Here is a 22,695-nt window from a genome sequence, read left to right on the forward strand (position 1 = left end):
TTAATACCAAAGACATGTTCACCTATGTTAGTTTCTGCTTTTCGACCTATTAGCTTGTGTAATGTAATTTACAAGCTTATAGCTAAAGTCATTACTAATCGATTGAAAGGTGTGCTGCCCTCCATTATTTCTGATACACAATCTGCATTTGTGCCTGGAAGACTTATCACAAACAATGTGTTAGTAGCTTATGAGCTGATCCACTATCTTAAACATAAGAGAAAGGGGGAAAATGACTTTATGTCACTGAAATTAGATATGTCTAAGACTTATGATCGAGTGGAATGGGATTTCCTTAAAAACATCTTAAGAAAATTGGGGGTTACTCGTGGGTTGGTTGATCTCATCATGAAATGTGTGATCTCAGTCTCTTTTTCTATCATGGTGAATGGTAACCCTACTGATCCAATACTGCCTTCTTGAGACATTAGACAAGGAGACCCCTTGTCCCCTTATTTATTCCTATTATGTACTGAAGCTTTAATTAGTTTGCTCAAAAATGCTGAATTAGATAGATTTGTTAAGGGGATTAAAATCTGTAGGGAGCGCCTAGTATTAATCATATGCTTTTTGCTGATGATTCCATTGTGTTTTGTGATGCTGATGTCACCACCTCAATTAGCATTCAAGGGCTATTAAGGAAATATGAATTAGCCTGTGGTTAGATGATTAACAAACAGAAAACTGCCATGATCTTCAGCTCTAATGTGCCTGATAATTTGAAAGAAACCATTATGGCTATGTGGGGAGGGAGTACAGTTCAACAATATGAGAAATATTTGGGCTTACCTCCCATTGTTGGGAAAGCTAAATCTGTTGCTTTCGTAGAAATTAAAAGTAGAGTATGGAGGAGACTACATAGTTGGAAGGAAAAATTCTTGTCTCAAGGGGGTCGGGAGATCTTACTAAAGGCTGTTGCATGTTCAATCCCATTAGAGAAGATGATGGCTCGATTTTGGTGGGGACAAAGAGATGAGGGGAGGAGAATCCATTGGATCTCGTGGGACAAACTGTGTGTTCCTAAATCCAGAGGTGGAATGGGTTTTCGAGATCTCAAAGTTTTTAATATGGCCCTTTTAGCTAAACAGGCTTGGAGGGTGCTCAAGTATGAAACCTCCCTAATACACAAGCTGTTTAAGGCTAAGTATTTCCCTAATTCTTCATTTTTTGAGTCTTAAATGGGCCATAACTCTTCCTACACTTGGAAAGGAATTTGGGAAGCAAAAAATATGTTGATGAAAGGGTGTCAATGGAGGATTGGGAATGGGGCTACTGCTCGGATATGGCAAGATAACTGGGTTCCTGGCTATCAAAGTTTAATACTGGAGGAGACTGGCAGTGTAGAAATGGATTTTTTAGCAAGAGTAGCATCTTTGAAAGATATTGAGACACGCTGGTAGGATGTCTCCAGGGTTAGAGCTCTATTCAATCCAAAAATAGCTTCAGATGTAATGAAAATCCTTCTCAGTCCAGGGCAACATGAAAATGTATGGATGTGGCGGCATGAGAAAAATGGGGCTTTCAATGTTCGAAGTGGATATCGATTTTTCAAGAATCTTACAAATGGTGATACTGCTGACAGTTCAAACGCCTATGAAGAGCAGAAAATGTGGAAAGCTATTTGGAAAATGAGGGTCCCCAATAAAGTTAGAGTTTTTGCTTGGAGAGCTTGCAAGGAAAGCCTACCTTCGAAATACAACTTGTTTAAGAGGAAAATTATAGACAGTCCTGCATGTGATTTTTGCAATAATTCTATTGAAGATGTATCCCATGCTGTGTTACAGTGTCATATTGTTAAAGTTGCATGGCGGCAACTTGTACCTGCTCTAACATTTTTTCCTGAATTATGCACAGTTACGGAAGCCATTGTGTCCCTGTTACACAAAGGGGATCAAGGTTTACTTAGCAGATTTTTCTTAATTGCATGGTCATTTTGGTACAGGCGTAACAAATGGACAATTGAGCACAGCCTACTGGACCCTTTACAGGCTGCAAACTATGCTATTAGTTTGCAAAAACTTGTAATCCCAGCACCTGCAACCAAACCATTTAATGCAGAAACTGGGTTGTTGGCAAGCTCCTCCTACTGGGTTTTGCAAGCTAAATGTTGATGCTGCGTTATTTTTTTATCTTCAAAAGGCTGGAGTAGGCGCTGTGCTTAGGGATGATAAAGGAAATGTTCCTATGGCTGTAAGTAAATCTGAGCATGAGCTCCATGAACCAGCGTCTGTTGAGTTACTAGCCATGTTACAAGGTCTGCAGTTTATTTTGCATTTAGCGATTTCCAAAGTCGTGTTAAAAAGTGATTGTTTACTCATGGTGGAAGCTTTGGCTAATTTTGAGGATTCCTTATCAAGTCAAGGCAACCTGTTAAAGGAGGTAAGAAATCTGCTCAGCCATTTCAATGAGTATCAAGTTCAACATGTAATTAGAGGTGGAAATCGGGTGGCTCACTTCCTAGCAAAGCATGCATGGTCAGTCTATGATTTGGAGATGTGGATGGGATCTGTCCCTTCTTTTCTACATCAATATATCTAGCTTGATCAAACCAATTGGTAAACATTACTTTGATGATTAAATGAAGTTCTTATTATAAAAATAAAAAATAAAAAATTAACAGCTAACAATATCTTATAAAATTTTAAAATTAGATATTAAAATTAGTTATATACCCTGATAAAATTTACTTCTTTTTTCTCTCGCCCACCGCGATTTTGTTGCAACGACATAACATGCTCCATTTGCACCATCATCTCTTGCTGCACTTACTCTTGGACTTCACTGCGTATTTTTTCCTTTTGGTGGTCCTGCAAACACATCTCTAAATGAGACTGTCGTTCTAAGAGAGACTCTAACTCTTACTGTCTCGACCTCATATACTCATTCTCACGCCATGTAGCTTCTAAATCTTTGATAAAATTATTAATTTGTGAAGTCGATGAGGTTGTGGAGGATAAACATCTATGCTTGATAAATCGTCCCAAACCTCTTGTCATACTATACTGCGGCTCAAGCACTTGCGTGAATATATCTATGTCACTAGGAGAGGATTCCCTAGAAGCCGACTGCGTCTCTATCATTTTTTCCTGCAATTTGAAAGGTAATGATCGTTAATAAGTAAAGTATTAAAAGAAATAGAAATAAAAACTAAATTATTCACATGTTGCATAATTTATTTAACAAAATTAATACTACTTACATAATTATCTGCAGCGACAGGATCTATCCACTCACTATACTCATTAGTGTGAGTAGCAGCATAAACATAATGAGGAAAAAGTTTTCAGGATCATCACATTTCTAACAAAACAACATTAGCAATTTTAAAAAAATAATGTTTGTACTTAAATAAAATAATATTAGAAAAATAAATGAATTCTATATTTTTTAATTATCATTTTTTCAGCAAGACGGTAGAATGACCTTGAACTGACACGATGATGGACAGTCAGAGTGGATCTATTCTGTGCATTTGTAGAACTCAAGTGCTACAAAATATATTAAGAATGTTAATTGTAATATGTATACATATAATAGATAGAACGAATATGAATGTAAATAATTAAAAGATATAAATGTAAAATACTTGATAATCTAGAGATGTGAAAAGATCACAATATTTTCTCCAATCATCTAACTTTATCTGCTGGAACGGGGACTGCGCAGCCTCTTCTAAAGTCTCAAACTTCTTGAAGTGGTCATGACATTGTCCCTTGTGATGTCGGAATAGTATAGCCATCAACTCATTCACGATTCTCAAATACTCACTACGGCCAAAGTTGAGGTTGAATTCATCCTAACAGGTGAATCAGGTCAAAAATATGATATACTAATCTAGGTGAAAAAAATGTACTCTCAAAATAAACTCACCAGCACATGACTTCAAATGTGCTCCTTAATCTCATTCAGAACATCTCGCCATGAACGCACATAAAATGGAGTATAAACTTGAACTACTGTGTCAATATAGGGGTAAAGCGCTGCTGCACTATCATCCACTCCTCCAGTGGAATTATCAAAAATGGTGATCTTGAGTTTTTCGTGCCTTTTATTTTTCTCAAGAGAGATACCACGTGTATAGCCACGACCGCGACATGCAGATGTATCAACTACATGATAATAGTATAATTATAGTTATATAGTTATTGAGACAAAACTATTAACTATATAATTAATTATCAACTACAATATTTCCTTACTAGTAGGTGTCGACTGACTGTTGTTCTCTTGCGTGTTAACTTGATCTTCAGGAGTGGATTCCTCGAATGGGGAGTTCTCAATGGGTTCGAGACTTGGACTTGGTGGAGGCACATTTCTTCGTTGTCGTTTTGGTGACGTCCTTGAAAATAATTAAATATATCAAGGAAAGTTAATTAGAAAAAATTATGAAAAGTGTAATATTTTACAGTCACTTATATGAATAAAATATTTAATACTTTTATTCTTCATCTTCGGATGTATTTTCTATACTTGTTTCAGAATCTCCCTCAATAACATATTCATCATCATCATACACCTCTTCTTCGTCCTCCTTTCCACCTCTTGCCTGGATTCATATTCGTCTTCATGTTCTGACTTGTTTTCTTCTTCTTCTTCTTTTTCTTATTCTTTCTCCTCACTTACTTGAATTGAATAATCATTTAATATGGACGAGTCGAGATGGACAGGTGGGACATCATCTCTACACAAGGGGAGCAACTCGAGTGCACTGAGGTCAACAAACAAGTTAATACCCTCTCCATCTTCCTACTATGTCTCTACAATCGGAGTGTCATCTTCATCTCTATTATTCTCATAATCTGTACTCGTTCCTGTTTCATATATATTTCGAGGGACAAATTTTTGTACGACTTGTCAAGTTATCTCTCCACTATCTTCATCAGCACTTTTCATTGGATTAATCAAGTAATAAACTTGGGTAGCTTGATGAGCCAATACGAATGGATCATCTTCATACCATTTAGATGCAGTATTGACACACATAAAGTGATTATCCTTATGTATTGAAATCTGACCACTGCCTAGATCCCACAAATCACATTTAAAGACATATGTTACAGATCTACCTAGATATTTCAATCCAATAATATCCCATATGACACCATAATAGTCAATATCATTTGTTCCATGACTCCCCTCGACCAACACACTAAAGTTTTGAGTCTTTCTATTATGTTCACAGTCCAGAGTATGAATCCATAATCTTGAACCGTGCATACAGTGTATCAAAGTGCTCTATTTGAGGGACCACGTGTTAATGCATACAATTCAGGAGAAATTTCTCCAGGATCACGAGCACGTTGTTCCAAAATCTAACAATTGAAATAGTATATATTTATTAAAAGTTATCCAAACTTAAAAGTTTCAAAATGTAACATATATATGATTTTAGTTCATACACGTTCTTCAAACCATCTGGGAGATTCTTCCTTGTGGCCTCTATATTTTCTACGCGTTCCGTCCTAAGTTTGTCCATGTGCTCACTGTTATATATAAATGCAAAAGAAGTATATTTTTAGCACAACATTTATAGCAACTTCAAGAAAAACTAGAATTATTTGAAGTATGGAACGACATACTTGCGATAGTCATCAATCTCTTGACAATTATTTAGCACATATCACCGAACTTTACTAAACTCTCCATTAATTAAATCATAACCCCTTTGTATACCCAATGGTCATATATTCTGGGAAAACACTGATAGCTCACGAGGAGGTGGAGTAGTAAGATCAGCATTTCGCTCTTGACAATTAAATCGTGTCTCAACATCACGAAGATATAGATAGCAACATGTTAACCACTCATTGTGTGTATAGGCCTTTACTATTGAACCCTCAGCTCTGGCTTTATTCCCAACAGTGCGTTTTAGTCGACCCAAAAATCTTTCAACTACATCCAAAGGAACTGCACCGATCCATCCAACAGTACCTCTTGAGGTAAATGTATTGATAAATAGACCATGACATCAAAAAATGATAGTGGAAAGATCTGCTCAAATTTACATAGTATAGTAGCAATGTCTTCTTCCAATTTCGGCAACACATCTCAATTTACTATCCGAGCGCACAAATCCTTAAAAAAAATATAGAGTTCGGATATGGCGACACGTACATTAGATGTCAGCTTCTCGCGAATTCCCATAGGTAGTAACTTCTGCAAAAATACGTGACAACATGACTTTTCAATCCATTGATCTTCCAGTCATTAGGGCTCACACATCTATCAATATTTGAAGCATAACCATCTGGCAACTTCACACCTTGCAACCATTTGCAGAAGTCCATCCTCTCCTCCCTCATCATCGTAAAATATGCATGCGGCATAACATCCTATTGCCTTCTATCCGCAAATATAGATTATATTTAATTCCCATTCTTTCAAGATCTTTCCTTGTCTTAATTGTGTCCTTCTTTTTGTTAATGCTCATCAATGTACTCAGTATATTATCACAGATATTCTTCTCTATGTACATTACATCCAAACTATGTTGCAACATACAGGACGACCAATATGGCAAGTAAAAAAAATACTACACTTTGTCCAATTCAATTCTGTTGTACCTCATTTTCTCTTATTTTTTCTCGACCTTTGCCAAAATTGTTAGCTCTAACATGTACTAGTTGTTCCACTATCTCTTTCCCAGACAACTCATTTAGTGCAATTTTATCCTCTACTCTCGCATCAAACTTAGCACATTCTCTTCTCCATACATGATTTGTTGGTAGATAACGTCGATGACCTATGAAACACAACTTCTACAAATATTTTAACCACTCGCTAGCAGTTTCTTTATTACACGCCGGACATGCTAACTTCCCTTTCATACTCTAACTGGAAAGATTCTCATATGCCGGAAAGTCATTTATGGTCAACATTACCACAACATGCATATAAAAAGATGTCGATGTAGATGCATCATAAGTTCTAACGCCTGTTTCCCATAACTCTTTCAGCCCTTCAATCAATGGTTGCATGAATACGTCAATGTCATTCCCAAGTGAACTCGGGCCGGGGATAAGTAAAGTTAACAAAAAGCTGGGTGCCTTCATGCACCTCCATGGTGGAAGATTGTACGATATCAACACAACGGACCAAGTGCTATAACTTGTACTCATATTTCCAAAAGGGTTGAATCCATCGGTTGTGAGTCTTAAGTGCACGTTTCAAGCTTCTATCCCAAACTATGGGTATTGATTATCGAAAAACTGCCATACAAGTAAGTTAGCTGGGTGCTTCATATATGCATCATCCTTAACTCTTTTCTCCTCATGTCACCTCATATCGTGAACTGCTTTCTTACAGATATATAATCTTTGCAACTTAGGTCTCAAGGAAAAATACCGCAACACCTTAACTGGCACTTTTTTCTTACCCTTCTACCTTGACTCTCCGCATACAGGACATGCTTGTTTCTCTTCGTTCTCATTTCAAAACAAAACACAATCATTCTTGCATGCATGTATGGACTCGTACTCAAATCCTAATCCATTTCTCAACTGTTTTGTTTCATAAAAGTTATTGCGCAATGCAGACCCTTCGAGAAGTACCTCGTTAAATAAGTCCAATACCAAATTTATTGCTTTCGTCGACATCCCACACAATAACTTAATGTGAAACAACCGCACAATAAACGACATTTTAGAATGTTTTGTACAGCTTGGATAAAGCTTGCGCACGCTTTGCATCTTCCTACATTGAAGTGAAATTTTCACAATCAGTCCCTTCGCCACTTGAGGCATTATCGTCAACCTCATCCATAAACATCATTACTCCAATGTCACCCAACATCTTTTCCATCTCATTTTGCTCATAATCATCATCTATGTGCTACAAATAATTGTGATGATAGACCAATACATCTGCTGACTATTCGTACGACTCTTCATGCAATACCCATCGTGTATACTCTAGATCCATACGGTTCACAAATATATGACTTTCAATTTCATCTAACCCATCACACACAAATTTTTACACTTTTGACATAAACATTTAATATAACCACGACTATCAGCACAAATTCATATAAAATCAATAAAAATTCTTATTTTATGTGCATAAAAAATATAATCATTTTCAAGTCTATCGGCATATCCTTATTATTTTCCTTATAACATAATAAAGGAACAAGACTGTACTCGTGCGTCATCGTTGATAATGTCATTATAATTACGTTCTACCTCTTTGGCGGTACCGCGTACGGTGGTCACGTGTTTCTTTCAACATGCATGCATGTGCTGATGTCCCAGGACTCGTAGACAGGACGAAGGCTTCAAGTTCTATAAAATTGATATAAAATATAATATATTTGGTTGTATATTATAACTACTTAACTAGGAATGACAGAGGTAGTCTTGGGTGGGTCTACAGCCGGCCATCTCTCCCAGCTCGAGCTACCGTCTGTTATATTAATATATTTTTTAGCATTTATAAATACCTTTTAAAAAATAAAAAATTACAATATTATTAAAAAATACTTATTTAATTACTAAATAAAAAAATAATAAAAAAATATTAAAAAAATGATAGGGTTACTATCTTTCTACTACTCATTTACTACTCTTTTGTATTTGATTTTTTTAATTTTTTATTTTACTTAATAGTTAAGGAAATGATTATTAGTAAAATTAGATTTTTTTTTTATTTTTTCTTAATGATTAAAGATGTTACAAAAATACTTAAAAGAAAATATTAAAAAAATAAATAAATTATAAATAGTAAATAGATAGTAAAAGGATAATAACTCTTATCACTACTCAATATTAAATAGTAGTGAGTACTAGTAAAACTTAGTGAAAAATAAATTAAGAATAATGATAAAATATTGAATAGTAATCTACTATCAAACATAGCTATGGGTCTTTGATTTTTTTAATAATGTTTAAACTTTGTGTACTCCCTTCTAAAAAATATAACATCTACCATTAAGAAAATAATTTTTTTCATAGCATTTTAGATTTATCTACTCTTTTTAAAATTAATGTGTAAACTTGTATATCTTAAAATTACAAATATCATTTCTATATTATAAATTTATAATAGAAATTAAGACACATGATGAAAGGGATCCCAAACACTTAAAAATTATCTCGATATTCGAACGAACAATGTAAAATATGGACAATGCTAGGGTGCATAGCAAATGTGCACTCCAAATATCACTACAACACAATTGCTTTTTAGTGACGGTTGGGAAATTGTGACAGTCCCTAGACCGTCACTAAAAGGCATTTTCTGTGACAGTTTCTGGAAACTGTCACTAAAGATAGAATGAGATTTTTTTACGTTCCAACGTATGAGAAATATGCGTTTGAACGTTACATATACGTTCGAACGTTATGTCTGTTTACGTTTGAACGAAAAATGTTTTGGCGCAACCGTTCGAATGTTATTAATTTTACGTTCGAACGTAAAATGTTTGCACCAATGTTCGAACGTTAAGTAATAACATTCGAACGTTCATTGTAAATTTAAATTAAATGATTTTAATTTAAAAATTATGTGGTTTTTATTGTGCATAATTTGTGAACAAGTCTAAAAAATTGAATTGTATATATTTATATATACACACTTTGTAATATATAAATATATATTATTGATTTATATATATTTGAAATGCAGTGATTTAGTATTAAAGTTGAAAAATATAACATCAAAGAAGATTAAAAATTGAAATTAAAAAACGATAGAAATATTCAATAATATTTTTCGTTACAAATATTAAAAATAAAATACAAAATTTGATAGAATGTAGTAAACAACAGTCAGATGATAACGTTATCCGCAAAAGTCGAACTCCGTACCTCCTCAGTCAAGGTATCAACCTTGTCGTTGAGGATAGTTACACGATGGGTGAGTTCGGCAACAGACGCCGATATAGCCACGAGCGATCGATCGATCTTATGATCGATATGCGCAGTCAGCTGTGAGATGACCGCATCAACCCAAGCAGGCCGCACATCTCCTGCAGATGTACTCGGCGTATACTGACTACTACTCCCGACATGACCTGGCTCAGGCTGCGTCAGAGGAACTAGATCCTCTACAGGGGGTGGCTGACGTCCCCTCGCCTGTCCAATGCTACGTCGATGCGTGGTCATGTCGAGGGGGCTCATCTGATCTTTGACCCGCTCCTCTGGCTGGGTCGGCACTCCCCGTGCAAGTAATAGTCGGCTGATGAGGACACCATATGGGAGATTATCCGTGAAGACGATGCTCGCCTCGTAACGGATCCTCTGAAAGATGTGCAATGGCAAATCTATAGGATCTCCACGTGCCACTCGTATCAAAAATTGTGCCCGAAGCTGACTAAATGTGGTTTTATGAGCCACATGATCGACATTTGTTGCAACAATAAGGTGCAACATGGGGAAGAAATGCAGCAGATGGTTCTGGTTGAAGGCGTTCTTCCGCTCGATCTGCATGCGATCCCTCCCGGTGAGGATGTAGAAATCCTCGTCTCGGTCATCATCCCGAGCCTCGACTCCAGTATCCTCAGCCTCTGACTGGCCTGCATCTCTGGCTGATGCTGGCTCACATCCCCGGCTAGTAGATGATGTAGAAGTGCCTACATCCTCACGGGGTGTCGAGTGTGCAAATGTCTCCACTCCTCGACGAATCCCAAGGTGCTCGTCGATGACATCTGCTGATACCTCAATGGAAACACCACGTACAGTCACGGTGTGAGAGGATGCATCCTGAGGCATGTCACACATCCCCATATAGAATTCTTGAACCATTGAGGGGTATACCTTCCCCTCAATGTGCAGATATTTCCCCAGCCTCTATTGAGGAAAATATCTCTCAGGTTTGTCTGCTGCCAACAGAGTTCGTCGAACTCATTAATTAAGACCTCTCGCTCTACCATAACAGTACGAGCTCCGATACGGGCAGTGTCCGACGTGGCTCCTTCCCTCCCTCGTTTCCTAGTATGCAGTGGAAGAGCCATATCCTGAAAATAGAAAAGGAAAAAAAAATTATTTACAATAATGCATTTTTTTGTATTAATTTTAAGATGCTCTGCCGTAACGTTCGAACGTTTTATCTTTAACGTTCGAACGTTAAAGATAAAACGTTCGAACATTTATTTATACGTTCGCACGTAAAATAATGTCAATATATTTACATTCGAACGTAAAACAAATACGTTCGAATGTAACAATGTACGTTCGAACATAAGCAGTAAATAAATATTGGCTGACGTACGTTCGGACGTTAAAGCAAATACGTTCGAACGTATTTGTTTTACGTGTGAACATAAATATGAACGTCCGAACGTCGAAGCATGAATAATGTAGAAAATCATTACGTTCGGATGTTATAATTAAACGTTCGAACGTGGAAGCCGTAACGACTCTGTAATTTAAACGTCGTACGTTCGAACGTCTTGGTGAAACGTTCGAACGTTTCGACGCAGAATGGCTGAGTCGACTCAGCCATTATTGAAATCTCAAAAATTTCTCTACACGGTTCTAAATACCGAAATGTCACCGTAGAAATGAAGTATACACTTCAAGAAACATTTATACGGTGACTATTCGGCCAATGACTAGCCGTGGTGGCCGGAAAATGAAGTTGAAAATCCGGCAACCACTTATCTGGTTTTAAACAAAACTCAATCCAAATCTCAATAAAATACATGTTACTTGAATAAAAGATGAATGCCTACCTTTAGTGACGGTTGTGGCGGAGTTGACGGCGGCGGTGAAGGAGGCGTGGCCGCATGCAACGGAGTAGACGATGATACGTATTGGAAATGTCGTTTCGACGTTCGGTTTTGGCCCTATATACACAGAACGTTCGAACGTACTTATTATTACGTTCGAACGTTTTTCAATTTAATATTATATTATAAATGTTTATGTTATATATTAGGATGTTATATAATATTATTGACAATTAGATTATTGGTTTTTTTGTGAGTGCTTGTTATATTTCTAAAGTTTAGCAATATGTTTATACATGTTGTTGTGATTTTATGCTTACTCTTGAAATAATTGTGATTATTGTTTGTGAATTTTGTGAATAGTTTATGAGCTTATGGTGTTTATTGATGATTTAATAAGTAGTATATAGTTATAGATATATAAAATGTAGTATATATATTATAGTATAAGTTAGTATATAATAAAGAATTTAATAAGTAACAATTTAATATATATTATTGATTTATATATATGGTATAATTTATATATTATATACATTTATGTTCTCATTTTAAGTATTATGCTATCATACTATACAATGTAGTATATAGTTATAGATATATAAAATGTAGTATATATATTATACTATAAGTTAGTATATAATAAAGAATTTAATAAGTAACAATTTAATATATATTATTGATTTATATATATGGTATAATTTATATATTATATACATTTATGTTCTCATTTAAAGTATTATGCTATCATACTATACAATGTAGTATATAGTTATAGATATATAAAATGTAGTATATATATTATACTATAAGTTAGTATATAATAAAGAATTTAATAAGTAACAATTTAATATATATTATTGATTTATATATATGGTATAATTTATATATTATATACATTTATGTTCTCATTTAAAGTATTATGCTATCATACTATACAATGTAGTATATAGTTATAAATATATATATAAAATGTAGTATATATATTATATTATAAGTTAGTATATAATAAAGAATTTAATAAGTAACAATTTAATATATATTATTGATTTATATATATGGTATAATTTATATATTATATACATTTATGTTCTCATTTTAAGTATTATGCTATCATACTATACAATATAGTATATAGTTATAGATATATAAAATATAGTATACATATTATAGTATAAGTTAGTATATAATAAAGAATTTAATAAGTAACAATTTAATATATATTATTGATTTATATATATGGTATAGTTTATATATTAGTTACATTTATGTTCTCATTTAAAGTATTATGCTATCATACTATACAATGTAGTATATAGTTATAGATATATAAAATGTAGTATACATATTATAGTATAAGTTAGTATATAATAAAGAATTTAATAAGTAACAATTTAATATATATTATTGATTTATATATATGGTATAGTTTATATATTAGTTACATTTATGTTCTCATTTAAAGTATTATGCTATCATACTATACAATGTAGTATATAGTTATAGATATATAAAATGTAGTATACATATTATAGTATAAGTTAGTATATAACAAAGAATTTAATAAGTAACAATTTAATATATATTATTGATTTATATATATGGTATAGTTTATATATTAGTTACATTTATGTTCTCATTTAAAGTATTATGCTATCATACTATACAATGTAGTATATAGTTATAAATATATATATATATATATATATAATGTAGTATATATATTATATTATAAGTTAGTATATAATAAAGAATTTAATAAGTCACAATTTAATATATATTATTGATTTATATATATGGTATAGTTTATATATTAGTTACATTTATGTTCTCATTTAAAGTATTATGCTATCATACTATACAATGTAGTATATAGTTATAAATATATATATAAAATGTAGTATATATATTATATTATAAGTTAGTATAGTAGGAATCGTATGTTCGAACGTTAAACTAAGAGCGGGAAATTTCCCGCTCGATTAAGGTATCTGTGTGATTATTCAGACGTTCGGACGTTTATACTATATGTTCGAACGTTATTTGATGAAAATCACCAGAAAATTATGTACATCCGAACACCAAATATGTTAACGTTCGAACGTTAGTTAAATTAGTGCGGGAAATTTCCCGCTCAAATATGGTAACACTTTGATGAAATGTACGTTCGGACGTTTAAGTTAAATGTTCGAACGTTTATCTGTAAATTTACGAACGTTCGAACGAAAAATTGTGATACATTCGAACATATATGAGGAAAGTGCGGGAACTTTCCCGCTAGATTTTATGTTATAAATAAGAAGGGTACGTTCGAACGTGTACTGTAAACGTCCGAACGTTATGGGCAGGAATAATTTTAGAATATAACGTTCGGACGTACAACTTAAACGTTCGAACGTTTAAACTAATAATTTTAGAACTTAATCAGTACGCGCAAGGGACGAAGCGGATCATTTCTTCTTCTCTCGTGCGCGCAACAGAGAGAGAGAGAGAGAGAGAGGGTGTTAGAGTGAGAGAGAGTTGAGTTAGAGAGTTAGAGAGAGTTGAGTTTTGGTAAGAAAAAATTTTTATTTCTTGTCTTTATTTGAATTTTATGATATTTATACAATGTGTTTTTGTTATAGAATATTTCTAATAAGTTAGTGTTGTATTTTTTTGAAGGATTGCTTGTTTTGGAAAGTTGGAAGATTTTGATTTGTAAGAGGATATTGTGAGTGCTAGGTATATTTCTAAACTTTATCAATATGTTGTTGTGATTTTATACTTACTCTTGAAATATTGTGATTATTGTTTGTATAGTTTGTAAATAGTTTGTGAGTTATTGTAAATATGCTGTGATATGAATTTGAAATATTGTGTTTATTATTAGAAATATATTTTCATTAGGCTTTGTTAATACATGTTTATTGCTTACTCAACTTTAGGAATATGTTAATACATGTGGCATGTTATTTTGTGAATATATTGTGAGTTATTATGAATATGTTGTGATATGGACTTGAAATATTTAAATTATTATTTGTGAATGACGTTTGAATATGTTTACATTGTTACAAATATATTGTCCTTAAGCTTTATTAATACATGTAGCATGTTATTTTATGCTTACAATTGAAATATTGTAATAATTATTTGTATAGTTTGTAAATAGTTTGTGAGTTATTGTGAATATGTTGTGATATGGATTTGAAAAATTGTGATAATAATATTTCAAATTAAATAATAACAAATAAAAGTAACTCTTTAAGAATTATAATAATTAAAATTATTGTATAACCATTGAAATTTAAGAATGATAATTAAATATTTATAATAATATTTGAAATTAAGTAATAACAAATAAAACTAACTCTTTAAGAATTATAATATTTAAAATTATATTATACTTCTTTTACAATTTAAGTATAACAATTAAAATTATATTTTAAGAATGATAATAATTAAAATTATAATATAACCTTTAAAATACTCTTCAATAAAAAAGTCTTGAAACTACTAAATAAGTAGAGTTTGAATATGTAAATATACTTATTTATTATAAACTAAAGATAAAGGAAATAAGGATCAAATAGATTCTTATATAAAAATTATATACTTATTGTCTATATAAGTAAATAACTCACTCAATTAAGTATAACAATTAAGATTATAATTGTGGAATGATAATAATTAAAATTATATAATAACCTTTAAAATTATATATAACAATTATAATCTCTAAATTTTGGTCTAATTGCTTGACTGTCATAGTCTCTTCGGCCTTGAGAGTTGTCAAGGTCGGACAGTTTGTGACAGTTAAGTAATTAGACTAAAATTTAAACATTTCTTCAAGATCATTCTCCCTCGTTGTGTACAAGACACGGAACGTAGGGTCACATAATCTTCCAGCCCTCTTTAGTTTAACAATATGGAGATATTGTTGTATGATTTTTTGCTAGATGCGTGTGACATTGCATAAATACCCTTAGACCCGTTTGGGAATCAGTGTACATTTATGTGTTCACTGATTCCTGAATTGTCCAGTGTGGACAGTTTGAGATTATATTATCTGTATTGCACATTTTTGTTACTCGCTACTTTCCACGTTTAATATGAAGTTTCGGTGTCTTCTTCTACTGTTCTTCGGGTATACTGTTCGTAGGGTCACAATCCCGATATTTGAACATGTATACTTGGAGAATTATGGGGAGGTACTGCCGAAATTTCTACTAACGTAGAAATTAGTAGAGTGACGAGATTTGTGCAATATGGAGAATATAATCTCGAATGGGATAGGACCAACTACCTTATGAAAAAAGTAATGAGAATTGGAGCATGACATGCATGTGAATTTTCAATGTATGTGTTATTAATATATAGATGTTTTTAAAAATGGACAAAAATTGGATGCGTTTGGACGATAGACTTGGAAAGGATTACGTACCCTATGCATGTGGAGTAAGAACTTTCATTGATTTTGCACGGGCTTCTGCTGATAGTCGTGGTTACATTAAGTGTCCATGTCGAGGGTGTAAAAATTTGTGTATGATAGGATTGAATGAAGTAGAGCGTCATATATTTGTGAACGGTATGGATCTGGGGTATACGCGATGGGTACTGCATGGTGAGCCGTATGAAGGGTCAGCAGATGTATTGGTCGATCATCACAATTATTTGAGGCACATGGATGATGATTATGAGCATGATGAGATGGAGGAGATGTTGGGTGACATTGGAGCTGGGATGTTTATGGATGAGGTTAACGACAATGCCTCAACTGGTGGATCAGGGACTGATTGTGAAAATTTTCCTTCACTGTGGGAAGATGCAAAGCGCGAGCTTTACCCAGGTTGTACAAAACATTCCAAAATGTCGTTTATTGTGCGGTTGCTTCACATTAAATCATTGTGTGGGATGTCGACGAAAGTAATAAACATGGTATTGGACTTATTTAACGAGGTGCTTCCCGAAGGGTCTGCATTGCCTAAGAACTTTTATGAAGCGAAGCAGTTGAGAAAGGGATTAGGATTTGAGTACAAGTCCATACATGCATGCAAGAATGATTGTGTATTGTTCTGGAAGGAGAACGAGGAGAAACAAGCATGTCCTGTACGTGGAGAGTCGAGGTGGAAAGGTAAGAAAAACGTCCTGGTTAAGGTGTTGCTGTATTTTCCCTTGAAACCTAGGTTGCAAAGATTATATATGTGTAAGAAAACAGCTCATGATATGAGGTGGCACGAGGAGAAAAGAGTTAAGAATGACGGGTATATGAGGCATCCAGCTGATTCACTTGCGTGGCAGTCTTTCGATAATCAGTATCCAGAGTTCGGGTTAGAAGCTCGGAACGTGCGCCTGGGACTCACAACCGATGGATTCAACCCTTTTGGGAATATGAGTACAAGTTATAGCACTTGGCCCGTGGTATTGATTCCGTACAATCTTCCACCATGGAGGTGCATGAAGGCGCCAAACTTTTTGTTAACTTTACTCATCCCTGGCTCTAGATCACCTGGGAATGATATTGACGTATTCATGCAGCCGTTGATTGAAGAGCTGAAAGAGTTATGGGAAACAGGGGTTAGAACTTATGATGCATCTAAGTCGACATCTTTTCAGATGCATGATGCGGTAATGTGGACCATAAATGATTTTCCGGCGTATGGGAATCTTTCCGGCTGGAGTACGAAAGGAAAGTTAGCGTGTCCGACGTGTAATAAAGAAACTGCTAGTGAGTGGCTAAAATTTTCTCAGAAGTTGTGTTTCATGGGTCATCGACGTTATTTACCAGCAAATCATGCATGGAGAAGAGAATGTGCCAAGTTTGATGGGAGAGTAGAGGATAGGATTGCACCAAAAGAGTTGTCTGGAGAAGAGATAGTGGAACAACTGCAACATGTTAGAGCGAACAATTTTGGCAAAAGTCGGGGAAAGAACAAGAGAAAACGAGCTGTACCAGAATTGAGTTGGACAAAGCGTAGTATTTTTTTTGACTTGCCGTATTGGTCGTCATGCAAGTTGCGACATAGTTTGGATGTAATGCACATAGAGAAGAATATTTGTGATAATATACTGGGTATATTGATGAGTATTAACAAAAAGACGAAAGACACGATCAAGACGAGGAAAGATCTTGAGAGAATGAGAATTAAACATAATCTGCATTTGCAGGTGGAAGGCAACAGGGTGGTCATGCCGCATGCATGTTTTACGATGACGAGGGAGGAAAGGATGGATTTCTGCAAATGGTTGCAAGGTGTGAAGTTGCCAGATGGTTATGCTTCAAATATTGGTAGATGCGTGAGTCCTGATGATTGGAAAATCAATGGATTGAAAAGTCATGATTGTCACGTATTTTTGCAGAAGTTATTACCTGTGGGAATTCGTGGGAAACTTACATCTAATGTACGTGTGGCCATATCTGAATTATGTATGTTTTTCAAGGATTTGTGCGCTCGGGTTGTAAATCGAGATGTGTTGTCGAAATTGGAAGAAGACATTGCTACTATACTATGTAAATTCGAGCAGATCTTTCCACCATCATTTTTTGATGTCATGGTCCATTTAGCAATACATTTACTGCTAGAGGTACTTCTGGGTGGACCGGTGCAGTTCCGTTGGATGTATCCAGTTGAAAGATATTTGGGTCGATTGAAGCGCACTGTTGGGAATAAAGCCAAAGCTGAGGGTTCAATAGCAGAGGCCTATATACACGATGAATGGTTAACATTTTGCTCTCTATATCTTCGTGGTGTTGAGACACGATTTAATCGTCAAGAGCGAAATGCTGATCTTGCTACTCCGCCTCCTCGTGAGCTATCAGTGTTTTCCCAGAATGTACGACCCTTGGGTGCACAAACAGGTTACGATTTAATTGATGGAGAGTTGGGTAAAGTTCGGTGGTATGTGCTAAATAACTGCCGAGAGATTGATGATTATCTTAGGTATGTCATTTCATTTCTTTGAATAATTATAGTTTTCTTTAAATTAATTAGAATCGTTGTGCTCAAAATATACTTCTTTTGCAACATGTTATAACAGTGACCACATGGACAAACTTAGGACAGAAGGCGTAGAAAATATAGAGGCAAGACACGAGGAAGAATTTCCCGGATGGTTTGAAGAACGTGTATGAACTAAAATTATATATATGTTATATTGTGAAATTTTTAACTCTGGATAATGAAATAATAAATATATACTATTTCAATTTATAGATTTTGGAACAACGTGCTCGTGATCCAGGATCAATTTCTTCTGAATTGTATGCATTGGCCCGTGGTCCCTCAAATAGAGCACTTCGATATACTGCATGCACGGTTCGAGGTTATAGATTCCATACTTTGGACCGTGAACGTAATAGAAAGACTCAAAATTGTGGTGTGTTGGTCGAGGGGAGTCATGGAACAGATGATATTGACTATTATGGTGTCATACATGATATTATCGGATTGAAATATCTGGGTGGGTCTGTAACATATGTCTTTAAATGTGATTGGTGGGATCTAGGCGGTGGTCGGGTTTCGATACATAGGGATAATCACTTTACGAGTGTCAATACTGCATCTAAATGGTACGAAGATGATCCATTCGTATTGGCTTGTCAAGCTACCCAAGTCTATTACTTGATTGATCCAATGAAAAGTGTTGATGAAGATAGTGGGGAGATAACTTGGCGAGTCGTACAAAAATTTGTTCCTCGAAATATATATGAAGCAGGAACGAGTGCAGATTACGAGAATAGTGGAGATGAAGATGACACTCCGATTGTTGAGGCATACCAGGAAGATGGAGAGGGTATTAACTTGTTTGTTGACCTCGGTGCACTCGAGTTACTCCCCTTGTGTAGAGATGATGTCCCACCCGTACATCTCGACCCGTCTGTATTAAACGATCATTCAATTCAAGTTAGTGAGGAGGACGAAGAAGAAGACGAATCAGAAGATGAAGATGTATTTCTATCAGGGCAGGAGGTGGATAAAGATGATGAAGAAGAGGTGCATGATGATGATGAAGATGTTATTGATGGAGATTCTGAAACAAGCATGGAAAATTCATCTGAAGAATAAAAGTACTAAATATTTTATTCATATAGGTGACTATAAAATATCTTGAATTTTCATAATTTCTTCTAATTAATTTTCTTTGATATAATTAATTATTTTAAAGAATGCCACCAAAACGACAATGAATAAATGTGCCTCCGCCAAGTCCAAGTCCTGAATCCATTGAGGACTCCCCACTCGAGGAATCCGTTCCTGAAGATCAAGCTAACACAGAAGAGAACAACAGCCAGTCGACACTTACCAGTAAGGAAATATTGTCGTTGATAATTATATATATAGTTAATACTTTTTTCTCAATAACTATATAATTATAATTATAGTATATCTATTATCATGCAGTTGATGCATCTGCACGTCGCGGTCGTGGCTATACACGTGGAATCTCTCTTGAAAAAAATAGAAGGCATGGTAAACTGAAGATCACAATTCCTGATAATTCCACTGGAGGAGTGGATGATAGTGCAGCAGCACTTTCCTCCTATATTGGCACAGTAGTTCGCGCTTTTGCTCCATTTTATGTGCGCTCATGGCGAGATGTTCCGAATGAGATTAAGGAGCACATTCGAAGTCGTGTGCTGGTGAGTTTACTTTTCAGTACATTTTTTTCACCTAGATTAATATATTATATTTTTTACCTGATTCCCTTATTAGGATGAATTCGACCTCGACTTTGGCCGTAGCGAGGATTTGAGAACCGTGAATGAGTTGATGGCTACACTATTCCGACGTCACAAAGGACGATGTCATGACCACTTCAAGAAGTTTGAGACGTTGGAAGAGGCTGTGCAGTCTCCTTTTCAGCAGATGAAGTTAGATGATTGGAGAAAGTGTTGTGATCTTTTCGCATCTCCAGATTATCAGGTATTTTACATTTATATCTTTTAATTATTTACATTCATATTCGTTTTATATATTATATGTATACATATTACAATTAACATTTTTAATATATTTTGTAGCACTTGAGTTCTACAAATGCACAGAATAGATCCGTTCTGACTGTCCACCATCGTGCCGGTTCAAGGTCATTCCACCGTCTTGCTGAAAAAATGGTAATTAAAAAATTATAGAATTCATTTATTTTCCTGATATTATTTCTGATAAGTACAAATATTATCTTTTTAAAATTGCTAATATTGTCGCTTTGTTAGAAACGTGATGATCTTGAAAACTTTTCCCTCATTCATGTCTATGCTGCTGCTCACACTAATGAGCATAGTGAGTGGATGGATCCTGTCGCTGCAGATAATTATGTAAGCAGTGTTAATTTTGTTAAATAAATTATTTATATAATATTTTAATAGTTTATTTCTTATTTCTATTTCTTTTAATACTTTACTAATTATTTACGATCATTACCTTTTAAATTGCAGAGCAAAATGTTGGAGATGCAGTCGGCTTCTGAGGAATCCTCTCCTAATGACATAGACATATTCACGTAAGTGCTCGGGCCGCAGTCTAGTATGGCAAGAGGTTTGGGACGATCTATCAAGCATAAATGTTCATCCTCCTCAACCTCATCGGCTTCACAAATTAATAATCTTACGGCAGATTTAGAAGCTGCACGGCGTGAGAATGAGTATATGAGGTCGAGACAACAAGAGTTAGAGTCTCTCTTAGAACGACAGTCTCATTTAGAGACGCGTTTGAAGGACCAACAGAGATACCAGGAGGAAAGAATACGCAGTGAAGTGCAAGAGCAAGTGCAACGGGAGATGATGGTGCAAATGGAGCGTGTTATGTCGTTGCAACAGAATCCCCGTGGGCGAGGGAAAAAGAAGAAATAAATTTTATCAATATTTCTGACTAGTTTTAATATCTAATTTTGTGCTTTTATAAGACATTGTTACTTGTTAATTGGGTATGTAATATGATACAATTGGTATTATGTTTTTAAATTTTATGAAATTAGTATTTCTGATCTGTACTTTCGAATGTAAATAAAAATCGTTCGAACGTTGGTTCACACTGTAACAAACGTTCGAACGTAAATACAATTGAATCGTTCGAACGTTAAACTATACGTTTGAACGTACTCACGCTAAAACGAACAAACCGTTCGAACGGTAAAGCGACTAACGTTCGAACAAAGAACTTGCATTCGGACGCTCCTTCGTTTACATTCGAAATAACGTCCGAACATTAAACGCGCTACGTTTGAACATTTACGTTTACGTTCGAACAAATATTCGAACGTTTATTGTAATTAACGTTCAGACGCATTAACATTCGAACGTAAATATGATACGTTCGAACACGATATCCAACGAACGTCAACTTCTCTCATTCAAACGCCAATCGGTCGGGTATAACATCCGAACGTTTGATTTTACGTTCGAACGTGATTTTCTGTGACAGTTCATAACTGTCACAAAAAAAGGAACGTTCGAACGTTGTACCGAACGGAACACTTCCAACCGTCACTAAAAATATTTTTTGTGACGGTTGAACAGTAAACCGTCACCAAATGTTTTCTGTGACGCACTTTAGGTGACGGTCATGGTGACGGTTTCAAACCGTCACCAAATATGTTTAGTGACGGTTTGCCATTTTTTTGTGACAGTTTTCTCTGTCACAAAACACACATTCTGTTGTAGTGTATACACACAAGTGCAAAAGTGTTTTTATTTATTTATTAAGTATTTTTTGAACATTCTTAACCATTAAAATAAAAAAATAAAAAATATATAAATTCACTAATAGTCACTTTCTTAACCGTTTTTAAGGAAAAAAAAAAAGATGAGTGGATATATTTAAGAAACATATTTAAAAATCATACTATCATTTTCTATAAAAAATTGTTAAACTTGAAACTAAATTAATAACTTTAGAATAAATTAACGCTTTAAGGGGTCTTCGTACACATACACAAACCTTTTTTTTTTTTTTTCTTTGGGTGTGGCGCCCCGACTCCCATGTACAAAAATATACGGGAATCGTGACGTCGAGATGATGACAACACAGTCACGCATCCCAACGATAGTG

General features: G+C 34.6%; 1 protein-coding gene across 1 annotated transcript; it reads left to right on the top strand.

Moving 5' to 3' along the window:
• The first annotated feature begins 1,451 nt into the window (after positions 1 to 1,451).
• LOC121242360 lies at positions 1,452 to 2,111 on the top strand. Its single transcript, XM_041140234.1, has one exon. The coding sequence runs from the start codon at positions 1,452 to 1,454 to the stop codon at positions 2,109 to 2,111; it is 660 nt and encodes a 219-aa protein (XP_040996168.1).
• Positions 2,112 to 22,695: the final 20,584 nt, after the last annotated feature.

Source organism: Juglans microcarpa x Juglans regia, chromosome 8D, assembly GCF_004785595.1.
Source record: "Juglans microcarpa x Juglans regia isolate MS1-56 chromosome 8D, Jm3101_v1.0, whole genome shotgun sequence".
In the NCBI taxonomy this organism is placed as follows: domain Eukaryota; kingdom Viridiplantae; phylum Streptophyta; class Magnoliopsida; order Fagales; family Juglandaceae; genus Juglans; species Juglans microcarpa x Juglans regia.